At 46.2% G+C, this 23307-nt stretch overlaps 1 protein-coding gene across 1 annotated transcript; it reads left to right on the top strand.

Annotated features, from left to right (window-relative positions):
- Nucleotides 1-231: 231 nt before the first annotated feature.
- LOC307203609 (S-adenosyl-L-methionine-dependent tRNA 4-demethylwyosine synthase TYW1-like) lies at nucleotides 232-22486 on the top strand. The gene is made up of 16 exons (XM_079954528.1): nucleotides 232-384; nucleotides 1801-1940; nucleotides 2614-2754; nucleotides 3380-3481; nucleotides 5411-5605; nucleotides 7016-7276; nucleotides 8019-8150; nucleotides 9709-9823; nucleotides 10985-11037; nucleotides 11325-11443; nucleotides 12845-12954; nucleotides 13645-13822; nucleotides 14960-15095; nucleotides 16263-16373; nucleotides 18856-19023; nucleotides 19699-22486. The coding sequence occupies exons 1-16, from the start codon at nucleotides 381-383 to the stop codon at nucleotides 19918-19920; spliced, it is 2187 nt and encodes a 728-aa protein (XP_079810654.1). The 5' UTR covers nucleotides 232-380; the 3' UTR covers nucleotides 19921-22486.
- The last annotated feature ends 821 nt before the right edge of the window (nucleotides 22487-23307 follow it).

Here is a 23307-nt window from a genome sequence, read left to right as displayed (position 1 = left end):
TACTGTACAGTAAATAATAAAATTGGGTTGGGGAGGAAGAGGGGGGTATTGCAAAATTAGCCGCCCAAATCCTAGACACGATTTACTCCAAAGTAACCCCCTTCTGAGTTCAATGGGGCTTAAAGGTCGGGCGGGAGAGAGGAAAACTTTCCTGCCCGCAATCAAAATCTTTTAACAACCGTGGAGGGGAAAGGTAAGGGGCGAGACGTTTGCAGAAGCTGCCACCTCGAAGGGGTTAATAAAGCCTTCCCAGAATCCCGCGGGGTGGGCAAGATGGCCCCTTCCAGGAGCTCGTGGGGCTGCTCCTCGAGAGTAAACCTCTTTTCCGCCTGCTAGGCTGGAAGCCGCTGTGGTTGTTGCTGCCGCTCGATTGCCTAGAGATGGGTAAGGACTGTGTGCCTGCTCGGGAAACAGCCCTGAGATGGTTTTCAAGCCGAATTGGCATTGGGTTTTTTGGAAGGAACCGAACAGATTGTGTGTGTGCTTGTTGTAGTCGTGTCTGACTCTTCGTGACCCCCTGGACCAGAGCACGCCAGGCACTCCTGTCTTCCACTGCCTCCCGCAGTTTGGTCAAACTCATGCTGGTAGCTTCGAGAACACTGTCCAACCATTTCGTCCTTTGTCGTCCCCTTCTCCTTGTCCCCTCCATCTTTCCCAACATCAGGGGCTTTTCCAGGGAGTCTTCTCTTCTCATGAGGTGGCCAAAGTACTGGAGCCTCAGCTTCAGGATCTGTCCTTCCAGTGAGCACTCAGGGCTGATTTCCTTAAGAATGGATACGTTTGATCTTCTTGCAGTCCACGGGACTCTCAAGAGTCTTCTCCAGCACCATAATTCAAAAGCATCAATTCTTTGGCGATCAGCCTTCTTGATGGTCCAGCTCTCACTTCCATACATCACTACTGGGAAAACCATAGCTTTAACTATACAGACCTTTGTCGGCAAGGTGATGTCTCTGTTTTTTAAGATGCCGTCTAGGTTTGTCATTGCTTTTGTCCCAAGAAGCAGATGTCTTTTAGTTGTGTGTGCTTACCCCAGTTGTTATTATTGTCTGTTTGATTTTTTACCCACCCTTTGCCCTCATGTCCTAGAATGGTCTGCAACAATTTCACATAATTCCTGCTCCGCAGTTGTGAGAAATTGATCTTTTCGTGTGGCAGCACCTGTCCTTCCCTGCCCTTTGACATCAGAGAGGTGCCTTCCCTGTACCCTTTTCAGCACCTGCAGAAACCTTGTTTTTAGCCTACCCGATGTGTAGAAAGTTTATGCGAGCTTTAATCTGTTTTTAGTTTTGGTAATTTTATTGTTTTATCTTTTTTGCAAACAGCTTTGAGGGTTTTGGTGTGTTTTTTTTACCATCAAGCTGTACTGTATAGAAATTTTATGAAATAAACAATAAGTAGAACACATTAAAATAGTTGGAAACAATAATCACATGAATATTGATGTAGTAAATAGGGGGGGGGGGGTAAAGAACCGCCTTGCTTTCACTGCATCCTGTCTCCATCCATCCATCTCTGACCCATCGTGGACTCAGGGGATTCAGTCCCTTGGGGAGTTGGGCAGCAAGAGCCAACTCCGTATTTTCTGTATCAATATATTACTGCAAACTACTTAGACTGCAAACTGCAGTCTGTTTTGCAAACTGCAAACTGTTTTGTTTTGTTTAAGAGAGAAGAATAGTGTGGGTCCTAAAATTCTGTACACCTCAAGTGTCAAAGACTGGGGGAAGAGGTTTGTGTTCCGCCATGATCCTAAACAGGCCTGTTTAACAGGCCCACTGCATTTTTGCTTTCTTCCAGATATGACCATGGAGACGTGGGACAGCCTCTATGCTCACCTGGCTTTCTTGTGGCTGAACAGATTCTACTTATACTCTGGAGCGGTGTTTGGGATCAGCCTTTGGCTCTGCATCCAGTTTGTCAGTAAGATCAAAAAGCAGGTACTTTCTCCCACTGTTCCAGCATCCTTTGTGTTCTAGGTGACCTTTCCTGAAGAAGGGGTCTAGTGCATGGTAGCTGCTAAAGAACATGTATTATTAGAACTATTAAGTATATATATTTATTTATTAGCAATTTTGTTTTACATCAAAGTTACCCTTTGATCCCCTTTGATCCTGATACAGTATGTAGCTACCAAATATTGCAGGAAATGACTTTGCTACCTTCCATAAATAAATTGGCACCTACATCCATTTAAAATGAAAAGTTATTAGTACAATCCGCACATACATATCTAGATTGGGGATATCAGATGAAGAACATACAATGATAATCAAAGAACAAGTAAGTAAAAAATAAATATGTCAGTTTAATGTAAACATTTATTAAATTCTCAGAATCTCATGCATTCCAAATTGTTGCATACTGTGGTTTGGGGGGGGGAGAGGTGTTATTTCATTATTTGTATTATACATATATAACAAAAGTAAGCCAAACTTTGACTTAATTAATTTCAACTTTGTTGAAAGACTATGTAAGCCGCAGATGTATAAATTAAAAGTGGAAATGTGGGTCCCATGTTGCAGCCTGGGAGTCAGTGATGTGTCTTGGGTCTGGACCGGTTGAAGACTGATGCTTTAGGATTCCTACAGTTTTATATTTCTTATTTTGCAGAATAGAAATAGACTCAGAAAATCAAGCCTTCCCCAAATTGCTACAGAAGGGCTTGCAGGAGAGCAGAAAGGCCCCAGCACTGACAAAGTCCATGTCACCGGGGTGAAGATTTTTTTTGGTTCTCAAACTGGAACAGCAAAGGTCAGTGCTGTGATAAAACCAGTGAGATTAAAAAGTGAGTCTTCTCCTTTGGGTGGGTGGGTGGGTGTGGTGGTGGCTGTTATTGTTCAGGGGAAGGCACTCTGTTTGTGCTCAGAGGAACTTAATTCATTTCTTCATTTCTCCTTTGAAATAAAAATTTGAAATTCCTCTGATTTAGACCATGGAACCCCTTGCAACCATAGATCACAAGTTCAAATCCCCACTTGTCCATGAAGCTCAATAGGTGATGCTTTGGGACCAATCACTGCCTCATGGCCTAACTTACCTCACAGGGTTGTTGTGGGGATTAACCATGAATGCCACCTTGCGCTCCTTGGAGAAAAAGGTGGAGAATAAGTGCAACAAATAAACAAATATAATAAAAAAGTATTTACTGAAGACACATATACGCACTGCTGTGGTACAAATATCAAAGCAGTTTACAGCAATACAAACATAAACACACAGAAACACACAATCTATTTAGAAGCCACCTTCTTCTTGCACCTGTGATTCGTTTAAAACTGTTTTTAATTTTGTATTTTCTACCCCAGGACCTTAGGGTAAAATTCAGGTAAGAAATTGAATAAATATTGTTATAATTATTTTCTTTTTCTCCTTGCAGAGATTTGCGTCGATACTTGCTGAGGCTGTTGCCTCCCTTAACTTGCCTGCCGAAGTCATCAACATGAAGGACTATGACCCCGATGACTGTCTAGGAGACGAGGTTGGTCGTTCTTCTCCCCTGCTTCTCATTTTCTTTGGTGGGAGCCGGCTTGGAGGCACCTCAGGCATTGCCAGATCTCTCCCTTAACTAGGCTCTTGTGCTGTTCACAGCTGTGTGGCAGGGGAAAGTTCCAGAAGTGCAACTTTCCCTGCCAGGTAGCTGCAGTGTTGGATAAACACCTTTCCAGGACAAAGTGCATCTGTAGAAGTCGTTTTCAGTGTCCCATCTGTAGGAAGCATGTATGGACTCCTCTCAGGAGAAAAGTTGGAAACCTTCAAAGCTGATTCAAACATGCATGGGCCTCAGGAAATGAAAAACCTGATGAAACTCGCTTTCACCGACTATCTTAACAGCATACCGTATTTTTCGCTCTATAAGATGTAAGGGGAAATGTGTGTGTATCTTATGGAGCGAATGCAGGCTGCGCAGCTATCGCTGAAGCCAGAACAGCAAGAGGGATTGCTGCACAGCAACCCTTCTTGCTGTTCTGGCTTCAGGGATAGCTGCACAAAGTCTCTTCAACAACATTTAATTCAGAATATTTTTTTCCTTGTTTTCCTCTAAAAACTAGGTGTGTCTTATGGTCGGGTGCGTCTTATAGAGCGAAAAATACGGTATATTGCAGGGGTGTGCAAAAGTGTATAAGTTTATAACATGAGGAACCTCTGGCCTGGAATGGGGCCTTGAACGGCTTTTCTGGATAGTATATTGATCATATGTTGGAAGGGTTGCAGTGTAGCTTCTTAGCAAAGCTAAGAAGCGCATTCTTAGGCAGCCCTGTTCAGGGAAGTTTTTAATGTGTGATATTTTAGTGTATTTTTGGTTTCTATGGAAGCCGCCCAGAGTGGCTGGGGAAACCCAGCCAGATGGGCGGGGTACAAATAATAAATTATTATTATTATTATTCACTGCTCACTTTTGCTTCTGATCACACCCACTCTTTTTGTTGGTTCCTGCCCACCACTGAAGAGCTTGATGAATCAGGCCAATGAGGGCCCATCTAGTTTAACATCCTCGATTCAAAGTGGCCAATCAGGCACCAGCGGGAAACACCACAAGAAGGATCTGAGTGCAAGAGCACTTCCTGCAACTGGTATTCAGAAAGCAGTGCTGCCTCCAACTAGGGAGGCATTGCATAGCTTTTGTTATGGATAGTAGCCCTCTCCATGTCTATGTCTAATCCTGTTTTAAAGCCATCCAAGTTGGTGGCCATCAGTGCCTCCTGAGCAGGTCTCTTGGGCTGAAAAGGATTCCCCTCTCCTGCTCTGGGCATTCAGAGATGCCACATACTGGTGACTATGGATCAATGGCCAGGAATGTACAAATTGAGTGATGATAACTCTTTAAACTTGCGAAGATTTACTGTGTAATTGATTTAAAAATCATTTCGATTGACTTAAAAAGGTGCCCCTGATGAAATGGGTCAGCAGACATAAAAACTCGAATATATTTTAATGCAAGTACTTCTAAATCTGTAGGTAACAAGGGCTTTTGTCCTGTGTGCAAGAGAAGCAGAAGGAGTTCCTCTTTTGAGACAGCGCTTCCTGCAGTGGATGTGAGCTTTGTTCAAAGACAGGCGATGCATTTCACTTTAGAAGTATTCAATTATTTTCTGAGGTGCAAATTTATGCAGATCTAATGAATTAATCACTTGGGAGAAAAGGTGCATTTTGCTTTAGAGGACTCACTTATTTTCCTGCCTGCCATTTTATGCTGCTCTATTGTTTAATTGGTTAGCAAACTAAAACATAAATTGAGAAAACCTGTACTCCATGCAGTTAATATTTCTTAGCAGTGATTTCTACATTGCATGGAGTTGGACTCGATGGCCTTTGGGATCCCTTCCAACTCTACAATTCTATGAGGGAGAGGTGTAAAAATAATAACAGAGAAAAAACCTTTTTCCCCCTTTGGTGGGAATCTCTCCAGACAAGCAGCAAGAACATCTGCGTCTTCTTAGTTGCCACTTACACAGATGGGAAGCCAACAGAGAATGCCGTGTGGTTCTGCAAGTGGCTAGAAGAAGCATCCAGTGACTTTCGAGTTGGCAAAACGTACCTGAAGGGCTTGAGATACGCCGTCTTTGGCCTGGGGAATTCTCTCTATGCCGATCACTACAACACAGTGAGTCCCTTTTGTCATTCCTGCTAGAATTGATACTGATAGCTGGTGAGAAACTGAGATGCAGTGGGTGGGTGGGTCACAGGAGGACATCTAGTTTGACCCATTGCCCTCCAAGAGCAGATTCTACCGCTATGTGAGGCTTCCCTTGCACTTGATCCGGAAGCTGCCATTAGTGCAGAATGCTGCAGCACAATTGCTTACAGGAGTGAGGCCACGTCAGCATATACCACCTGTGCTCAGAGATCTGCACTGCTTGCCACTTTGCTTCCAGGTCAAGTTCAAGCTGTTACTATTAGTATCTTAAAGCCCTTTACAACTTGGGACCAGTTTACCCAGGAGATCATCTTACCCCATATAGGCCCCCTTGACCACTTCGATTGGTGAAACTGGTGTTGCCGCAGGTGCCACATAATACCCATTCCCCATTTGGAAGAAATCCATCTTTTTGTGCAGCAGCACCTGCACTTGGGAACTCCCTGCCTATTGATTTCAGGTAGGCGCCTTTGCTGTACTATTTTTGGCGCCTGCTAAAAATGTTCTTGTTTAGACAAGGCTACCCAGATGTTTAGAAAGATGTTGCGAGTTTTAATCTGTTTTTAATTCATTGTTAATTTGACATTTCGAAAGTCTTAACTTATTGTTGATTTTTCTTAGTGAGAATTTGATCTTACTACACTTGATCTTAGCCAAAAGGCCGAGAAGTGGTAAACCACTTGGAGGGTTGTTGTTGTGTTTTTTTTTACAATCGAGCAGTGTATGAATTTTATGAAATAAGTAATTAAATAGTCAATGAGAAACTGAGAAGAGGGGGAGGGCTCAAGGGATCATCTATTCTGACCTGTTACCCTCAGAGAGCAAATTCTGCCCCTAAAGAATCTCCAGGGGATTCCTGTCCAATCTTCCCTTAAGAACTTACAAGGAAGAGCATCCCATAATAGTCATCTTTGACTTGTTGCTGGACCGTCCCGGGTTTTCGGACAGACTTGGTCGTTTTTGAACTAATACCATCCCACCACTTGCATTGCTTTTACAATATATTTTGTTCTTTCTTTTAAATTGGGTCTATAGCAGGATTCCACCAGCGGGCCAGATCTTTAGCTCCCTACCCCCGGTTGGCTATTTTGACAAGGGTGGCAAGGTACATATTGATGACTTTAGGACTCAATCACCTAAAGGTCTGCCTTCCCCAGGGCTGTAGCTCAGTGATAGAGCCCCTGCCTTGCATGCAGAAGGTCCCATGTTCAATCCCCAGCAGCATCTCCTGGTAGGCCTGGGAATGTCCCCCTGTCTGAAACCTTGGAGAGCTGCTGCCAGTCAGTGCAGACAAAACTGAGCTAGACGAACGTCACGGTCTCACTCAGGCAGCTTCCTACATTGCTTACGCGCAGGTCTCTTGTGTTTCTGCCGCAGGTGGGCAGGAGCGTGGACAAATGGCTGTGGATGCTAGGGGCCCGGCGAGTCCTCTCCTGTGCCCTGGGGGACGCCAATGTGGTGAAGAGCAAGCATGGGAACCTGGAGGCCGACTTTGAGGCCTGGGAGGCCAAGTTCCTGGCCAGGCTCCAGGCCCTCTGCAGAGGGGAGAAGGCGGCCTGCAGAGGGGAGTGTAAGAAGGGCAAGTGCCGCTCCAAGAGGAAGGCTGGGCAGGAGACGTCGTTGGAGCAGGAGCAGAGGGTGAGTAGGACTGGGAGTGGACAGTGAGCCAACAGTGTGATGCTGCAGCACAAGGAGCTAATGCGATTCTAGGCTGCATCAAGAGAAGTCCAGTGTCCAGATCAAGGGAGGTCATCACTGTCTCTCAACCTTACCTGCCTTGCAGGAGGCAGGTGGCGTTGTGGTCTAAACCACTGAGCCTCTTGGGCTTGCCGATCAGAAGGTTGGTGGTTCGAATCCCCACGACGGGGCGAGCTCCCGTTGCTCTGTCCAAGCTCTTACCAACCTAGCAGTTCGAAAGCACGCCAGTGCAAGTAGATAAATAGGTACCGCTTCGGCGGGAAGATAAATGGCATTTCCCTGCACTCTGGTTTCCGCCATGGTGTTCTGTTGCACCAGAAGCGGTTTAGTCATGCTGGCCACATGACCTGGAAAGCTGTCTGTGGGCAAACGCCGGCTCCCTCAGCCTGAAAGCAAGATGAGCGCCGCAACCCCATAGTCGCCTTTGACTGGACTTAACCATCCAGGGGTCCTTTACCTTTTTTTTTTTTACTTCACAGGATTGTTGTGGGGATTAAATGAGGAGGAGGGAGAACTATGTATGCCACCTTGAGCTCATGGGAGGAGCAAAAGGTGGGATATAAATGTAAAAAAAGAAATAAATCCAGCCTAGTGGCCTTTTGTTGGGGTGGGTGGGTGGGTGGAGGAGAGCAGGGTGCTTTGGGGCTGTGTGCCATTTGCAAGCCCTCTTTTGTTTTCACAGGAGGAGGTGGCGGAGGAGCTTTTTGAGACCACAAGCGAAGAGGATTCTGGCAATGAAGAGGGAGAGGGTGCGAACCAGATGGTGGATGTGGAAGACCTGGGCAGAGTCATGGGCCACATGAAGAAAGCCCAGGTAATGGTGAACTCTTATTTTCAGCCCTGTGGCCGTGTGTTCTTGCTGGTTCATTTATTCATTTATAAAAATACTTGTATACAGCTGTTCCTAAATTATTATTAAATTATTAGTAGTATTTGTTAAATTTTAATACCGTACTACATCCAAAGATTACAGGTGGTTTACAACTTAAGAACACAAAATGCATAATGTAACAAAGAATATCCCCCCCCCCCCGGCACACTTAAAAGAACATAGATTGTTTAACAGTCAAAGGTCTGGTTGAAGAGGAATGCGTTCGCCTGGCAGCTAAAGATATGTAATGAAGGCTCCAGGCAAGCTTCCTTGGGGAGAGCATTCTACAAATGGGGAGCCACCACAGAAAAGACCCGTTCTTGTGTTGCCGCCCTCCAGAACTCCTGAGAAAGGGCCTCAGATGACAATCACAGGGATCTAAGTCGGGGTTGGAAATCTAATCTTAGACCAGTGGTACAACACAGTTTGGCAGACTCCAGTATTAGAAAAATAATCTGACTAGTTCAAAATGAGGGCAAAAGAAGTGTGGCAGTTTTCATGCAATTTGATATGGTTTTATTGTTTACACTAATAACAAAGCATGTGGTAGAGAGGTTGTATTCAGTATATGGTATGGTTTGGCTCATATAAATTTGTTCTCCTTGGTACTAATGAAGATCCGATAAATAAATATCACACTTCCATTTTTTTGATGGAAAGAGTTAGTAGTGCAGAAAGCAAGAAAGCAGGCCCCAACACTTTGACATATCCCTGGGCTTGCCAACCTTTTGAGGGTCACTTGGTAAATTTGGAATTCTGATAAAGGGCCCTGGGCACCAGTCACAAAATGGCTGCTGTGAGAGCGGGGTATATCACAAAATGGCTGCGTTCAAGAAGGGTGTTGACAAGCTGGAACGTGTGCCGAGGAGGGTGATCAAGGGTCTGGAAACTAAGGTTTATGAGGAACGGTTGAAGGAGTTGTGTATGCTTAGCCTGGAGAAGAGAAGACTGAGAGGAGATGTGATAGCCATCTTCAAATATCTAAAGGACTTTCTCAAGGAAGATGGAACAAGCTTGTTTTCTGCTGCTCCAGAGGGTAGGACCCAAACCAATGGATTCAAATCGCAGGAAAAGACATTCTGACTAAACACTGGGCAGAACTTTCTGAGGGTAAGAGCTGTCTGACAGTGGAACGGGCTCCCTTGGATGGTGGTGGACTCTCCTGCATTGGGAGGGCTTCAATCAGAGGTTGGGTGGCTTTTTGTCAGGGATTCTCTAGCTGTGATTCCTGCATTGCAAGGGGTTGGACTAGATGACCCTTGGCATTCTATTCCAATTCTACAGTTCCATAACACAAAAAAGCCTCTCCTGATCCAGCAGGGTTCTTATGGAGAGCTGCAGACGTACCTTCATCCTTCTGCTCTAGGACCAACGCTAAAGAGAATGTTTGTGCCTTCCCTGAATTTGATGGGGCTGGCAATGTGTTTGTTCTGTTGCTCATTAAGCCCTGTTGCTTCTGCTAATGAAGAAAGTGAGGCCTGGTTTTGCCATCCCTCTGCAGAGAGAGCGTGAGCTGGACCAAGAGGTTGAGAAGATGGGGCGGCTCCAGCGGAGAGGAGAGGATGCCTTGAGAGAGATGATCACGCCAGCTTTGCGGGATGCCCTCACGAAACAAGGTGATGGGGGCTGCAAGGAGGCCTAAGGGGCAGGAGACTCCAGGGTGCAAGGAGACCCGGGTGGGAGTGCATCTGTCCTAGACTGAGAAGCTTGCCCCCTGTCCTTGGCCTGCCTGGGCTAGAAAAACGGACATGATTGGCAGGAAAAAGCTGGGTGTGATTGGCAGGAATTGTCTCCAGGTTCTCCAGTCTCAGTTTTCCTCTCCTGATCAGCAGCCCTTAACCTAAGGGGAGCTCTGCTGCATCAAACCATCCAGTCCAGCATTCTGTTCTGGCCAAACTAGATGCCCTCAGGGAAGCCCACTAACCAGGCACAAATGCAGTTGTGGCATCTTGCCTCTGTTGGTAAAAGGTGCTTGGAAACGGATCCTTTCGAGGTACATGCCCTTTTCTGTTCTGGTTGCTGTATCTCTCTTTTCTCAAGCAACTGTGCCAACCTCAGGAAAGTGAGGCTGGATATTTGCAAATATATTGTGAGTTTGAGAGCTTCCATCCTAATAAATAATAATAATGTTTTTAATATTTGTACCCCGCCCATCTGATTGGGTTGCCTCGGCCAGTCTGGGCGGCTTCCAACAAATATAAAACATGATAAAACACTGCACATTAGAAAGCTTCCCTATACAGGGCTGCCTTCAGAAGGTTGCTCATCTCCTTGACATCTGATGGAAGGGTGTTCCAAAGAGTGTGGGTGCCACTACCGAGAAGGCTCTCTGCCTGGTTCACTGTAGCTTCACTTCTCTCAGTGAGGGAACCACCAGAGGACCCTCAGAGGAGGACCTCAGTGTTTGGGCTGAACGATGGGGGTGGAGACATTTCCTCAGGTATAATTCGACATTCCAGGGATCATTTGGCAGGGTTAGGGTTAGGTGCTGCTGTTGCTGCTGATTCTCACACCCTCTGACACTGGTTCACTTCTGAGCAGCCTTCAGGGTGAAGCACATGCTGGTGAGTTTTACCTTTGTACGGTAGGCTCGTTTCTTCACATTCTCCCAGCCTTCTCTGTTCTCCATCCAGGCAAGCAAATAGGCATTTCCAGAGTTCAAGGACCTGTTTCCAACCAGGCTAAAACAGGAGGAGGTTTGGTGCAGGCTCCTTTATCAATGTGTTTCTGCTAGATCCCTTTACGCTCAAGGAAACAAATCTCTCTTCTGATTTCAGGCTACAGGTTGATCGGGAGCCACTCTGGAGTGAAGCTCTGTCGGTGGACAAAGGTACTTAATTTCCTTCCCTGGGTAGATTCTTAAATCAGTGAAGAGGAATGTCTGTGGCCCTCCAGACCACTTTGGCACGGCCAAGTGGTCAGGAATGGCAGCAGCTGTGATCCATAGATGCTCCTCATCCCTTCCATTGTGCCCACCTTTTAAAGAGATGTCTTTCCTCTTCCACAAAGGCCTCCTATAAATAATCTCTGCTAGTTGGATGTGTTTTGATTCTAGCGCATTTTTAGCTTTGGGGATTTTTTTTCTAACCGTATTGCTTTCTATTTGCCTCCCACCAGTCGATGCTCCGTGGGAGAGGCGGCTGTTACAAGCACACCTTCTATGGCATTGAGAGCCACCGCTGCCTGGAGACCACGCCCAGCTTGGCTTGCGCCAACAAATGCGTCTTCTGTTGGAGGTAAGAAACTGGGTCTGGGTTGGGGACACAAACCAAAGCCCCACCCCACCCCCCAACATCCTCTTTTCCTGCAGTGACCAACAAGTTGCTTCTGGGAAATCTGCAAGCCAGGCATGACTGCATCACCCCTCCCCTGTAGTTCACCTTTTGAGTACCTTTTGAGCTGGAGATAGACTGCTCCTATACAGGGAGGTTTGCATTTAGCTGCCATTGCTGGTGGCCCTAGCTAGGCCACTCCTCTTATGATGATATCTTTTCCTTTTGGGGGAACAACCCAAAAATGGGTTTTTGTGGCAGCAGAGTTGTCGCCATTTGTAAAATTTCCTGTATTGGCAGCCAACTGGTTTTCAGTGGGTGGCCAAGTTTTATATGAGAGAGAGAGAGAGGATGTGATCGACTCCTCTTTGAAAAAAGACTGCAACATTTGGGACGTTTTAGTTTAGAGAAAAGGCAAGTAAGAAGCAACATGATAGAGGTGTATAAAATTATGCACGGCATGGAGAAAGGGGATAGAGGAAAGTTTTCCTTCCTCTCTCATAGCACTAGAACTTGTGGACATCCAGTGGAGCTGGATATTGCGAGATTCAGGGTAGATAAAAGAAATCCATTCTTCATGCAGCACAGAGTTAAACCGTGGAACTCACTGCCACAGGAGGTCGAAAGAGGATTCGACAAATTAATGCAGGAGGAGAAGGCTATCAATGACTCCTAGCCACAATGGCTTTGCTCTGCCTCCATATTAATGCTTCCGAATACCCGTTGCCAGAAACAACAGGAGAAGAGAGTGCTTTTGTGCTTGAATCCTGCTTGCAGGTTCCCCACAGGCATCTGGTTGGCCACTGTAAGAACAGGATACTGGGCTAGATGGGCCGTTGGCCTGATCCAGCAGGTCTCTTATGAATCTGTGGCCGCATTCACATTATAGCTAGAAAGCACTATGATACCACTTTAAACTGTCTTGGCTTCCCCCAAAAATCCCGATAGCAGTAGTTTGTTAAGGGTGCTGAGAGCTATTAGGAGGTCCAATATTCCCTGCACACAGCTACAGTTCCCAGAATTGTTTAACCATCCCTTTTCACAGGGAAGCCTGGAATTGTAGTTCCAGAAGGGGAATGGGGATTTCTCCCAACAACCCTCGGCATCCTTAATGAACTACAGCTCCCAGAATTCTTTGGGGGAAGCCATGACTGCTTAAAGTGGTATCATAGCGCTATGTGAATGTGGCCTAAATCTTGCTGTCCACTAATGAGGACAGAATGCTGAAAACCTGCTTTGATTAATTAAGGCTTTTCTTATGAATGGAAGGAGGGGTGCCTTATATGTGTGGGAGGTAGCTTTGTACAATCTATTCACAGTGACTATGGTGGAGTGTATATTTAATTTGTATTAAATTATTTTCAGGCACCACACAAACCCTGTGGGCACGGAGTGGCGGTGGAAAATGGACCCTCCTGAAATGATCTTGCAGGAGGCCATTGAGAACCATCAGAGCCTGATCAAGCAATTCAAAGGTACTCCAGGGGCTGCCTGTGCTCTTGCTCAGTGCCTTGCAATCCCAAGGCAGCATCTCCAAGCAGGAGTGGGAGAAACTGCCTGAAACCGCTGCCAGTAGGCCATGTTCGTGTTGACATGCAGAGGGTCTCAAGGCCAGCTGGCTAGCCCCAGTTGGGTCGCTCCCATCCAGCCATCCCGCTGCAAAGACCCATCGGCCTCTGTTCCGACATAAATCAGTGACCTGGGCTTCAAAGCCAGGGCACACTATTAGCAGATCGAACTGCGCACACAAAATAGGTGTGAGGCTTGTGAAAGCATACTACAACTACAGATTTATTAATCATAAATCAGGACAAAGAAACATGTTGTCTCTCTCTTCGTCTTCTCAGAGAGACAGAGAAAAAGCTATACACACAACAGAAGTTCCCAGCAAGCTGTGCTGGAATGTAAACAGACATGTGACACGCAACAGTTCCACACGTCTGCTCCTTAAGGTGGAATGGAAATCTCAGCAGTTTGAAATTCCCCAAGCGCCTGGCGCATTTTGCTACTGGCGCAGATCCACATGGAGATTTCTGGGTGCCAGGTTCTTACTCCTCCCTCCCACCCACTTGTCAGCTTCTTTCTCCCAGTCCCTCAGTGGGTGGAGCTGTTTAGGCTACATCTGCGCAAGCCCACAAACACCCCTCTTCTCCTCCGTTTTGCAGGCGTCCCGGGCGTGAGGAACAACCGTTTTGAAGAAGGGATGGAACCCAAGCACTGTGCCCTGTCTCTTGTTGGGGAGCCAATCATGTACCCCGAAATCAACCGTTTCCTAAAGCTGCTCCATCGCAAGAACATTTCAAGCTTCCTCGTTACAAATGCACAGTTCCCAGAGGAAATCAGGTGAGGCCCGGAAGAGAAGCTGCTTTTCTCGTTATCCTTCCGTCTCTTTCCCTTGGTTTTTCCTCCCAAGAGCTCAAGATGGCATGCGGGGTTCTCTGCCTCCCCGTTTCACCCTCACAGCAGCCCTGTGAGGTAGCTTAGGCTGAGAGACCAGAATTATTGGGAAAAGGTTCAGAAAAGGGCAGCCAGAGGGATCAAGGGGATGCAGTGACCCTTATGTGACCCTTTTTAGTTTAGAGAAAAGGTGAGCAAAAGGTGACATGATACGAGTTTATAAAAGGCATGCATTGCATGGAGGAAGTGGATAGAGAAAGGATTTTCTCCCTCTCTCCTACCACTATGTTGGAAGATTCAGGACAGGAAAAAAGGATTTCGGGGGGGAGGTTGATCTTGTACTCAAATCCTGCTTGGGAAGTTTCCTATTGGGGCATCTGGTCAACCACTGTGAAAACAAGATGCTGGACTAAATAATAATAATAATAATAATAATTATTATTATTATTATTATTATTATTATTATTATTATTATTATTATTTATTTATACCCTCCCCATCTGGCTGGGTTTCCCCAACCACTCTGGGTGGCTCCCTACAGAATGATGATGATGATGAAAAAGCCATAAAACATCAAATATTAAAAACTTCCCCTAAGCAGGGCTGCCTTCAGATGTCTTCTAAAAGTCAGATAGTTGTTTATTTTCTTGACATCTGATGGGAGGGCATTCCACAGGGTGGGCACCACCACCGAGAAGGCCCTCTGCTATTGGCCTGATCCTGCAGAGTTTTTCTTATGTCCTCATGCCTTGCTGAAATGTTTCCTTGACCTGTGACAATTTCTCTTCCTTCCCTGGATATGTCCAGGAACCTTAGACTTTTGCATGTGTGGAATGTAGCTTACTGTACGAAGCATCCATCACTCCACCTGCTTTTTGCTGCAGGCGTGTGGCCCCCAGCAAGATAATCAGGAGGGCATGTGGCCCTTGGGTTAGAAAAGGGTTCCCTGTCCCTGCTTTAGACTAGCTCTTTTTCCTTTTCGAGGGAGGGGGAAATGTATCTTGATTTTTCTTTGGCTGCAGCATTCTAAACTCTCTTGGGGCCTTTCCCCCCCTTCCCTTCCCCTCCCCTCCTGCCGAAAAGGAGCCTCGAACCTGTGACTCAGCTCTATGTCAGCGTCGACGCAGGCACCAGAGACAGCTTGAAGAAGATCGATCGGCCTCTCTTCAAGGATTTCTGGCAGAGGTTTCTGGACAGCTTGCAAGCCCTGGCAGAAAAGGTACCCTGTTCAATTGTTGTCATTCCCTCCCACCCTCCGTTGCTGCAATAAGGTAAGTGAAAGGTTGTGGTCAAACTGAAGGCATTTGGATTCTCTAGGCTCAGGTTTTATTACTCTTATTATTATTATTATTAAATGATTATGCATTTTTATCCCACCTTTCTCCCAGGGTGGCTCAAACGAGTTAAAAGCAGCACAGATACAACAGAAAAAGCTAAAAACATATAAAAGGCAATCATTAAAATGTAATTAAACTCTAATAGGATTAAGACAATATAAAAAAAATTAAATTTTAATACATAGTGAAAACAGCACAGCCTTATTAAAAGCCCTTTCCTTAAAAAAACAACCAGTCCACAAAGGCCTGTCGGAATAAAACAGTCTTCACTTGCCGGCAGCAGGACAAGAAGGGAGCCAGTCTAGCCTCTCTAGGAGGGAGTTGCAAAGTCTGGGAGCAGCCACTGAGAAGGCCCTGCCCCGCATCCCCACCAAGTGTGCCTGTGAGGGTGGCAGGATTGAGAGAAGGGTCTTCACCAAATACCTCAGAGCCTGGGCAGGTTCATATGGAAGAATATGGTCTTTCAGATAGCCCCTCCACCTCTCCGTGTCAGGCCTGGTACAATATTTCATATTTGCTAGCATTGCCTTTTTAGATCCCAGAGCAGGCATAGGCAAACTCCGGCCCTCCAAATGTTTGGGACTACAATTCCCATCATCCCTGACCTCTATTGTAGTCCCAAACATCTGGAGGGCCGGAGTTTGCCTATGTCTACGCCAGGGTGACTAAGGATTCATCCCCCCTCCCAATTCTTATTTATGTTCAATTTTGTTTGTTTAAATGTTTATCAGCTACACTCTCATATAAAACATCGCAATTCTATTAAAGTATCTTTAACAAACTATCATTCCCATAATTATTTGGAGGAAGCCATGAGTGTCTAAGTGCATGGTGTTAGTGGACCTTAGTCTCCCTCTCTCACTTTGTGGCCTCTTCCACTGCGTGTGACCGAAAAGCTCACTATCTGCAGCTTTCGAAATGTGGTCAGATAACGGAATTCTGTAGTGCAAACAGTTTTGATCAGGGCTATGCAGTCCTGACTGTCACCTTCTTTTTGTTGTTGATGTGGCGCAATTTAATTTGAACCCGCTTCCTTTTCCCCCTATCAGCAACAGCGCACTGTCTATCGGCTCACGCTGGTGAAAGCCTGGAACGTGGAGGAACTGAAGGCCTACTCTGACTTGGTGTCTCTTGGCAAACCGGATTTTATCGAGGTTAAAGTGAGTTGTTGATCATCAGGGTGGCATCGTCCTTCTCATAACAGACTTCACCCTCCCTGGGTGCAAATTCAGCCTACCAAAACAACGAAAGTTTGCACAGCTAACACTTTGCAGGGATGGTTTGCATGGGCCTGGATCCAAAAATCACACCAAAATACCCAAAGAGCAGGTTGGGTTTGGCTGCTCTTGTTTGCACTTCATTTTTTTTTTTTTAATAAATATTTATTAGAGTTTCCAAATTGATACAATAAACAAAAAGAAAAACAAAAATACACAAAAAGTGGCAAAAATACAAAGTTAAAAGAAAAACACAAATATAATTTCCATTTCTTATTTCCATTAACTTGTTTCCCAGACCTCCTCTTGCCTCCCCCTTTTGTATTCCAGTTCAATCTTAACTCAGCAAATCCTTATATAACTTATCATAACTTATTACTCAACTTTTACATTACAGCTGGTAATCACTTAATTTCTGTCCAACCTCCCTCTAATGTCCATTTATTTTGCAATACCGCTGCAAATAGTCTTTGAATTTCTTCCAGTCTTCTTCCGCCGACTCTTTTCCCTGGTCTCGGATTCTGCCGGTCATTTCTGCCAGTCCCATATAGTCTATCACCTTCATCTGCCATTCTTCCAGAGTGGGTTCTTGTTTGCACTTCAGACCTGCCTTTGCAAAAATAGTTTGTGGGTTTGTGGAGGAGAGAGGGGGGTCTGTCACTGCTGGCAGAGTGGAGTCTCCCTGTCCAACAGCAGTATGGCTGACTTGCTTGTTCCTGGGTTCAAGGGATGGGAGAGGGCTGTCACCTTTGTGTCCCTGCTTATGGCCTTCCCCGAGGCATGTGGTTGGCTGTTGTGCTGGGCTAAATGGGCCTTTGGTCAAGGCTCCCCCCAAAGAATTCTGGGAGCCGTAGTTTGCTACTGCAATGCGCTCTATGTGGGGCTACCTTTGAAGGTGACTCGGAAACTGCAATTAATCCAGAATGCAGCAGCTAGACTGGTGACTGGGAGTGGCTGCCGAGATCATATAACACCAGTCCTGAAAGATCTTCATTGGCTCCCAGTACGTTTCTGAGCACAATTCAAAGTGTTGGTGCTAACCTTTAAAGCCCTAAACGGCCTCAGTCCTGTATACCTGAAGGAGCGTCTCTACCCTCATCACCCAGCCCAGACACTGAGGTCCAGCGCCGAGGGCCTTCAGGCGGTTCCCTTGCTGCGAGAAGTGAGGTTACAGGGAACCAGGCAGAGGGCCTTCTCAGTAGTAGCGCCTGCACTGTGGAACACCCTCCCAGCAGATGTCAAGGCAATAAAAAACTATTTTACTTTTAAAAGACAAGGCTCTGTTTAGGGAAGTTTTTAATGTCTGATGCTGTATTGTTTTTAATATTTGGTTGGAAGCCGCCCAGAGTGGCTGGGGAAACCCAGCCAGCAGATGGGCAGGGTATAAAGAATAAATTATTATTATTATTATTATTATTATTATTATTATTTTATTTAAGGGGGCTGAGAGGTGTTAGGAGACCCTATCCCAGAACAACAATTCCTAGAGTGGTTTAACCGTCAATCCTTGTCCCCAGTGAACTCATGGAATTGTAGCTCTCTGATGGGCCTCCTAACTCTCAGTGCTCTTCACAAACTGCAGCTCCCAGAATTCTCTGCAGCAGGGGGTGGGGAGCCAGGGCTATTTAAAGTGGTATTGTAGTGCTTTAAATGTGTAGTGTGAATGTGTCCCCTGTTCTCCAGCCAGGCCCAAACAAGGAGGATGTGATGCTGGGCTGGTGAGAGGTGTGGCCTGGGAAGAGTGGGTGTAGTGGACCACTTGTGTCCCGGACTGGTTGGACACAGAGGAATGGTGGGAGGAACCAGCTGGGGAACCTCCAAGGGAAGAAGGCTCAGAGCCCGGGGAGAGGTGGTGGGACAATGATGCGTGGCCAGAGGGAGAAGGAAGTGTCAAAAGCTGAAGAGGCAACATGGTTTAATGAGCAGGGAGAAAGAATCTGTGGCAGAGCGAAGCCCAGACTCGGAGGCAGAAACTGAATCAGGGGAGGAGGGAGGCCAAGAGGCAGAGAGGAGTCTGGTTGGTGGAGACTCCTAGGTATCTCCTTCTTCTGCGACAAGCTCCGCCCCACTCCTGATCTCCCAGAACCATAAGAGGCATGAAGAGTGCGGAGGATAGTTTGGCTTCACACAAGTGCAGTCTCTGATTGCTAGCAAAAGGCCCTGGAGAAGAGGGAACTTAGACGGCTGTTGGGAGATGGGGATTTTGAGTCTTGGCAACTGATCCATGAGACAAGGTCTACAGGGATGAGCTGCTGTGCTCCTTAGGCCTGGCACTCTACCAAGCCTGTGTAGATTATGTTCTTGCTAATAAAGAGAAGTCTAACTTGGAACGATGTGATTTAGTGCTGGTTTGCATGTGACCCCCCCAGACCAGTTTCTATCCCTTCCTCTTCAGACCTGAAACGTTTCCCTCTTTCTCTGACAGGGTGTGACCTACTGTGGAGAAAGCTCAGCCAGCAACCTCACCATGGCCAACATCCCGTGGCACGAGGAGGTGGGGCACTTTGTCCAGGAGCTGGTGGACCTTCTCCCGGACTACGAAATCGCCTGCGAGCATGAGCACTCCAACTGCCTCCTGATCGCCCACAAGAAGGTAGGCGGATCCTTATTTTGCCACCATTGATTTGAACTCTCGACCTCAAGTTTCTGATCCTTAAGCTTGCAAGGATGTCTTCAGCTTATAATTTTTTTTGTTTGCCCGCTGCTTTTCAATTGTAACACAGTTCAAAACGCTTCATGGCAGTGACAGTAAATCAATATTTACACACACAAAAACAAACATGTCACCAATTAAAACAATATTGTAAAAACTACAGCAGATGCAAACGTCGGAAAAATGGTAATCAAACAATGGCACAAAAAGTGTTTAGAAAATGGTCAGGTGTAGTCACGGGGGAAAGGAACTGATAAGTCTTTATTTACCTCTCCAAGGAAGGGAGAGAACGTCTCACCCTGACCTTGATCAAAATCATCAAGGGGGAACTCTGGTGTACCCCAACCTGGGCAATATAATTTTGAATCGGACAATGGAATTCTATAGCACACACAGTTTTGATCATGGCTTTGCAGTCCTGACTGTCACCATCTTTTTGTTGTTGATGCGGCAGAGTTTAATTTGAACCCTCAAGCTTGTGCCAACTGAGCTTGCTGTCTCTGATTTGATATTTTGTTCTCTGTCCCATTTTTAAAAAAATTAAAATTAAACAATTTTTCTGGAGGGGGACGATCAATGGTTCATGGGTGGGTGTGTGTCTCTTTCCTTTTGCAGTTCAAGATCAGCGGGGAGTGGCACACCTGGATCAACTACGATCGCTTTCAGGATCTCTTCCGCCAGTACGAGCAGAGCGGGGGAGCCAAGATGTTCACCTCGGCTGACTATGTTGCCCCGACTCCTCAGTGGGCTGTCTTTGGGGCGAAGGAAAGGGGCTTTGACCCAACGGACACCCGATTCCAACGGAAGAACAAAGCCAAGGACATCTCGGGGTGTTGACACTCTCAAAGCAACAACATCCAGAACTCCTTTTAGAGCCGCAGTCTATAGACAAGCCTTCACCTTCCAGTTGATTTGAACTACAACTCTCATCATGCTGGCTGGGGGATGATGGGAATTGTAGTCTCGAGAACTTCAGGTTGGTTTAAGATCTTTCCAGGGAGATTTTAGCATTTACATTAGCCTCGGAAACCTTTGCAAGGAGGTCTTTGATAACCACCAGACAAATCTGAGGCGGGTTCTCATCTTCTACTCTACTCACTGATGAGCAATGTGCTTTCGAAGAAGCAGGCAAGAGCAATTTGTCATTTTTGAGCAAAAGGTAACCGTGAAAACTTTGTGCTTCTCCCCAAGCGGGGCCAATAACTGCACCTCGTTCTGTTTGCAGTCCTGGAAACCCAGTGTTGCCTTTTAGCCTTCTCACTTGATCCCTTCAGTGTGGTCAGATTCCTGCCACGTAGTCAGTGGTTCCGTGGGTTTCTGTGTGTGAAATTCGCACCCCTGAACATTCCCCAGTTGCATTTCCACAGGTGATTTTTGCTCCAAGTTTTATACAGAACTGTGAGGTGGAGGGGAGGTAGGAAGATCACAGGCCCCACCAAAATGCCCCCTGGCATGCTTCGTTCTTCCAGATTGTGGATGGTGGAGTTTGTCCCAAAGGGGCTTGGGCGTCTCTCCAGACCTGGGCCCTGCAGGAACATGAGGGAACTGTGGTGTCACGCTTGAAGCAAGAAGCCAAGCCCTTGAATTCTACGCTATCTTTGGGGTCTCTGTTCTTTGGGTAACCTGCCTCAGCTCTCAGGAAACGGAAAACAAAGTTGCCTTAAATTTGGGTGCCGGCAGCTTATCAAAGGTCTGTCTGTCTCGCTTAACTGGATTCTGCCACACTTGATCTGGTTTCACCAAAACAGTGTGCTTACACTAAGGCAACATTCACCCCTTACATTTAGAGCAGCCCTACATAGAGAGCCATCTGATACCGCTTTAAACTAGCCATGGCTTCCCGCAAAGCATTCTGGGAGCTGTAGTTTGTGAAGCATGCTGAGAGTCCTTAGGAGACTCTCATTTCCCCTTAGAGAGCTATAATTTGCAGAGTCCCCAAGGAAGGCGGAATTGACCATTAAACAAGCTCTTGGATGGAAAGCCTCAACACCGTTAATGAACTACAGCTCCCAGGATTCTTTGGGGGAGGGAGAAGCCATGACTGTTTAAAATGCTTTAAAGATATGGTGTCAATGTGGTCTCACTCCACTGCTCCACTTGGAATTCTGGACATTGTAGTTTGGGGTGATCCTCTGCAGAAGCTTTCCACAGGACTTGTTTCTGGCTCCCAAAGGGAGGGAGCTTGCTTCTGTCTGTGTTTAAGACAAGCACCGCCTGAGCAGGGATAAAAACGCTTTCCTGTGCTTCTGGTAGACGAGATGGATTTTGGAACATTTCTTTGTTAATGGAGGTCATTATATATTTCCTCATACAGAATTGTAATTGGCTGCACAGATTTCCCAATAAGTGGCCTTAGGCTGTGTGGCATTAATGTGAAATTCCCCTTTTGGCCGAAGAGATCTGATATATGTGGCTACAACCATAGGACCCTCGTGTGTGGGTCAGGGAACGTTTTTGAAACATTTGCTTCAGTTGTTCAGGCACTGGAAGAGGCGAGCAAGGCGAAGCTCCTTGCTTGTTCTGCCCGGGGCTACCACAGGATATGTTTGGACTCTGGGCCTGATTTGTCCCACCAGGCCTTTCCATTTACCCTATGAGGCCATTTTGGATGAGCCACACCCCTAGGACGTTAGGAAATGATGCGGCTCCCTGCTGAAGGCGGGATTTGTAGGCACTGCCCATCAGCAGATCATCTGCAGCCGCCTGTTCCTTTGCTTGTGAGGTTGGATTTCAAACCACTCAGGCAAAGTAAAATGAGCCACCTGATGCCATTGAGGGGGTTGCTGAATCCAGTTCCTGGGGTTGCAGTAAAAACTATTAACCCACCTCTGGCTTGTGTTATTACTCTCCCAACTCTACACACATTTTTGTCTAGGAATTGCGCCGTGCGAAAAATGAATTTTCTGCAGCAATGCCATGTTTTGTGGTCCCCTTCTGGGCTTTGTCCTCTGTTATCTACCACTGTTTGATTTTATTACTCTGGTCTTTTAAAAATAGATATTGCGTTACAATTTTCCAACCCTGTGAGGTAGGTTGGGCTGAGAGGCCGTGACTGGCCCCTCACAGTCACCCCCAATGAGCTTCATGGCCGAGTGGGAGCCCTGCTCTCCATCCATCAGGTGCTCAAAAACTCTAGTTTCACCCCAGTTCAGAAATCCCAGCGTTCATCCATGCTGTCTGGAATATGACGGGCATAAATGGCAACCCGGATTTCTTCAATAAAAAGGCTGTTGCTTACCCAGCAGGAAGAATATGGCACTCCCCAGGGTCCAATTAAGTTGTTAAAAATTACGCATTTGGCCTTTCCATTTTTTAATCTCCCTTTAGCTAAAGCTAACTTTTGATATTGCTGTTGTAAAATGATAAAACCTTTACAAGCTGAGATAAAAGAGGCCCAAATGCTGCTGCCTGTTCTGTGGCTCCTCTCGTTCCAAAGGCGTTCAGTTGGGAAGAATTCTTTGCAGGGGCGGCACGCCTGGATTTTGGCAGCAAAATGCGCAAAGTTTCAAGAAAGGGTCTTTTGTGCTAGGGTACGGTTTATACTGAAGGCGCGTACGTACACTGACATTTTCAAAAAGAAAACGGACAGGAAACGGCCTTATCTATATGGCGAGAAGCATTTCCTGACAGATAACGCACATGCCCTCTTTACATTCCAGAAATGTCTTACAGCTCACTGTTTTCAAGCCAGTGGGTTGACGGGGAATCTGACAGGGAAACAGCTGCAATTCCAAACATATTAAGAAATGAATAAGCTTTTTGGGGGGGGGGACACTTGACAAAGGTGTATAAAATTATACATGGTGTATAAAATTCTGGGCCATCCAAGGAAGCTGAAGATTCAGATCTGACACAGGTAGTTACCCTTTTCACCAGGTACATGTGCAGAATTTGCTCCGATGAGATGCAGTGATGGTCACAACATTGGATGACTTTGGAACAGTGGTAGGCAACCTAAGGCCTGTGGGCTGGATGTGGCCCAATCGCCTTCTCAATCTGGCCTGCAGACGGTCCGGGAATCAGCGTGCTTTTACATGAGTAAAATGTGCCTTTTATTTAAAATGCATCTCTGGGTTATTTGTGGGGTCTTCCTGGTTTTCACATAAGTAGAATGTATGCTTTTATTTAAAATGCATCTCTGGGTGGGACATAGGAATTCGTTCATATTTTTTTTCAAAATATAGTCTGGCCCCCCCCACAAGGTCTGGGGGACGGTGGGCCGGC

The sequence above is a fragment of the Podarcis cretensis genome (assembly GCF_951804945.1).
Source record: "Podarcis cretensis genome assembly, chromosome: 15".
Lineage (NCBI taxonomy): Eukaryota > Metazoa > Chordata > Lepidosauria > Squamata > Lacertidae > Podarcis > Podarcis cretensis.
The sequence above is the reverse complement of the archived record's forward strand: the minus strand, read 5'-3'. Positions and strand labels throughout refer to the sequence as shown.

Coding starts and splice junctions, on each gene's coding strand:
- LOC307203609 (XM_079954528.1), top strand. Junction 13,823..14,959: donor CAGTTCCCAGAGGAAATCAG/GTGAGGCCCGGA, acceptor CCTGCCGAAAAG/GAGCCTCGAACCTGTGACTC. Junction 19,024..19,698: donor TCCTGATCGCCCACAAGAAG/GTAGGCGGATCC, acceptor TTCCTTTTGCAG/TTCAAGATCAGCGGGGAGTG.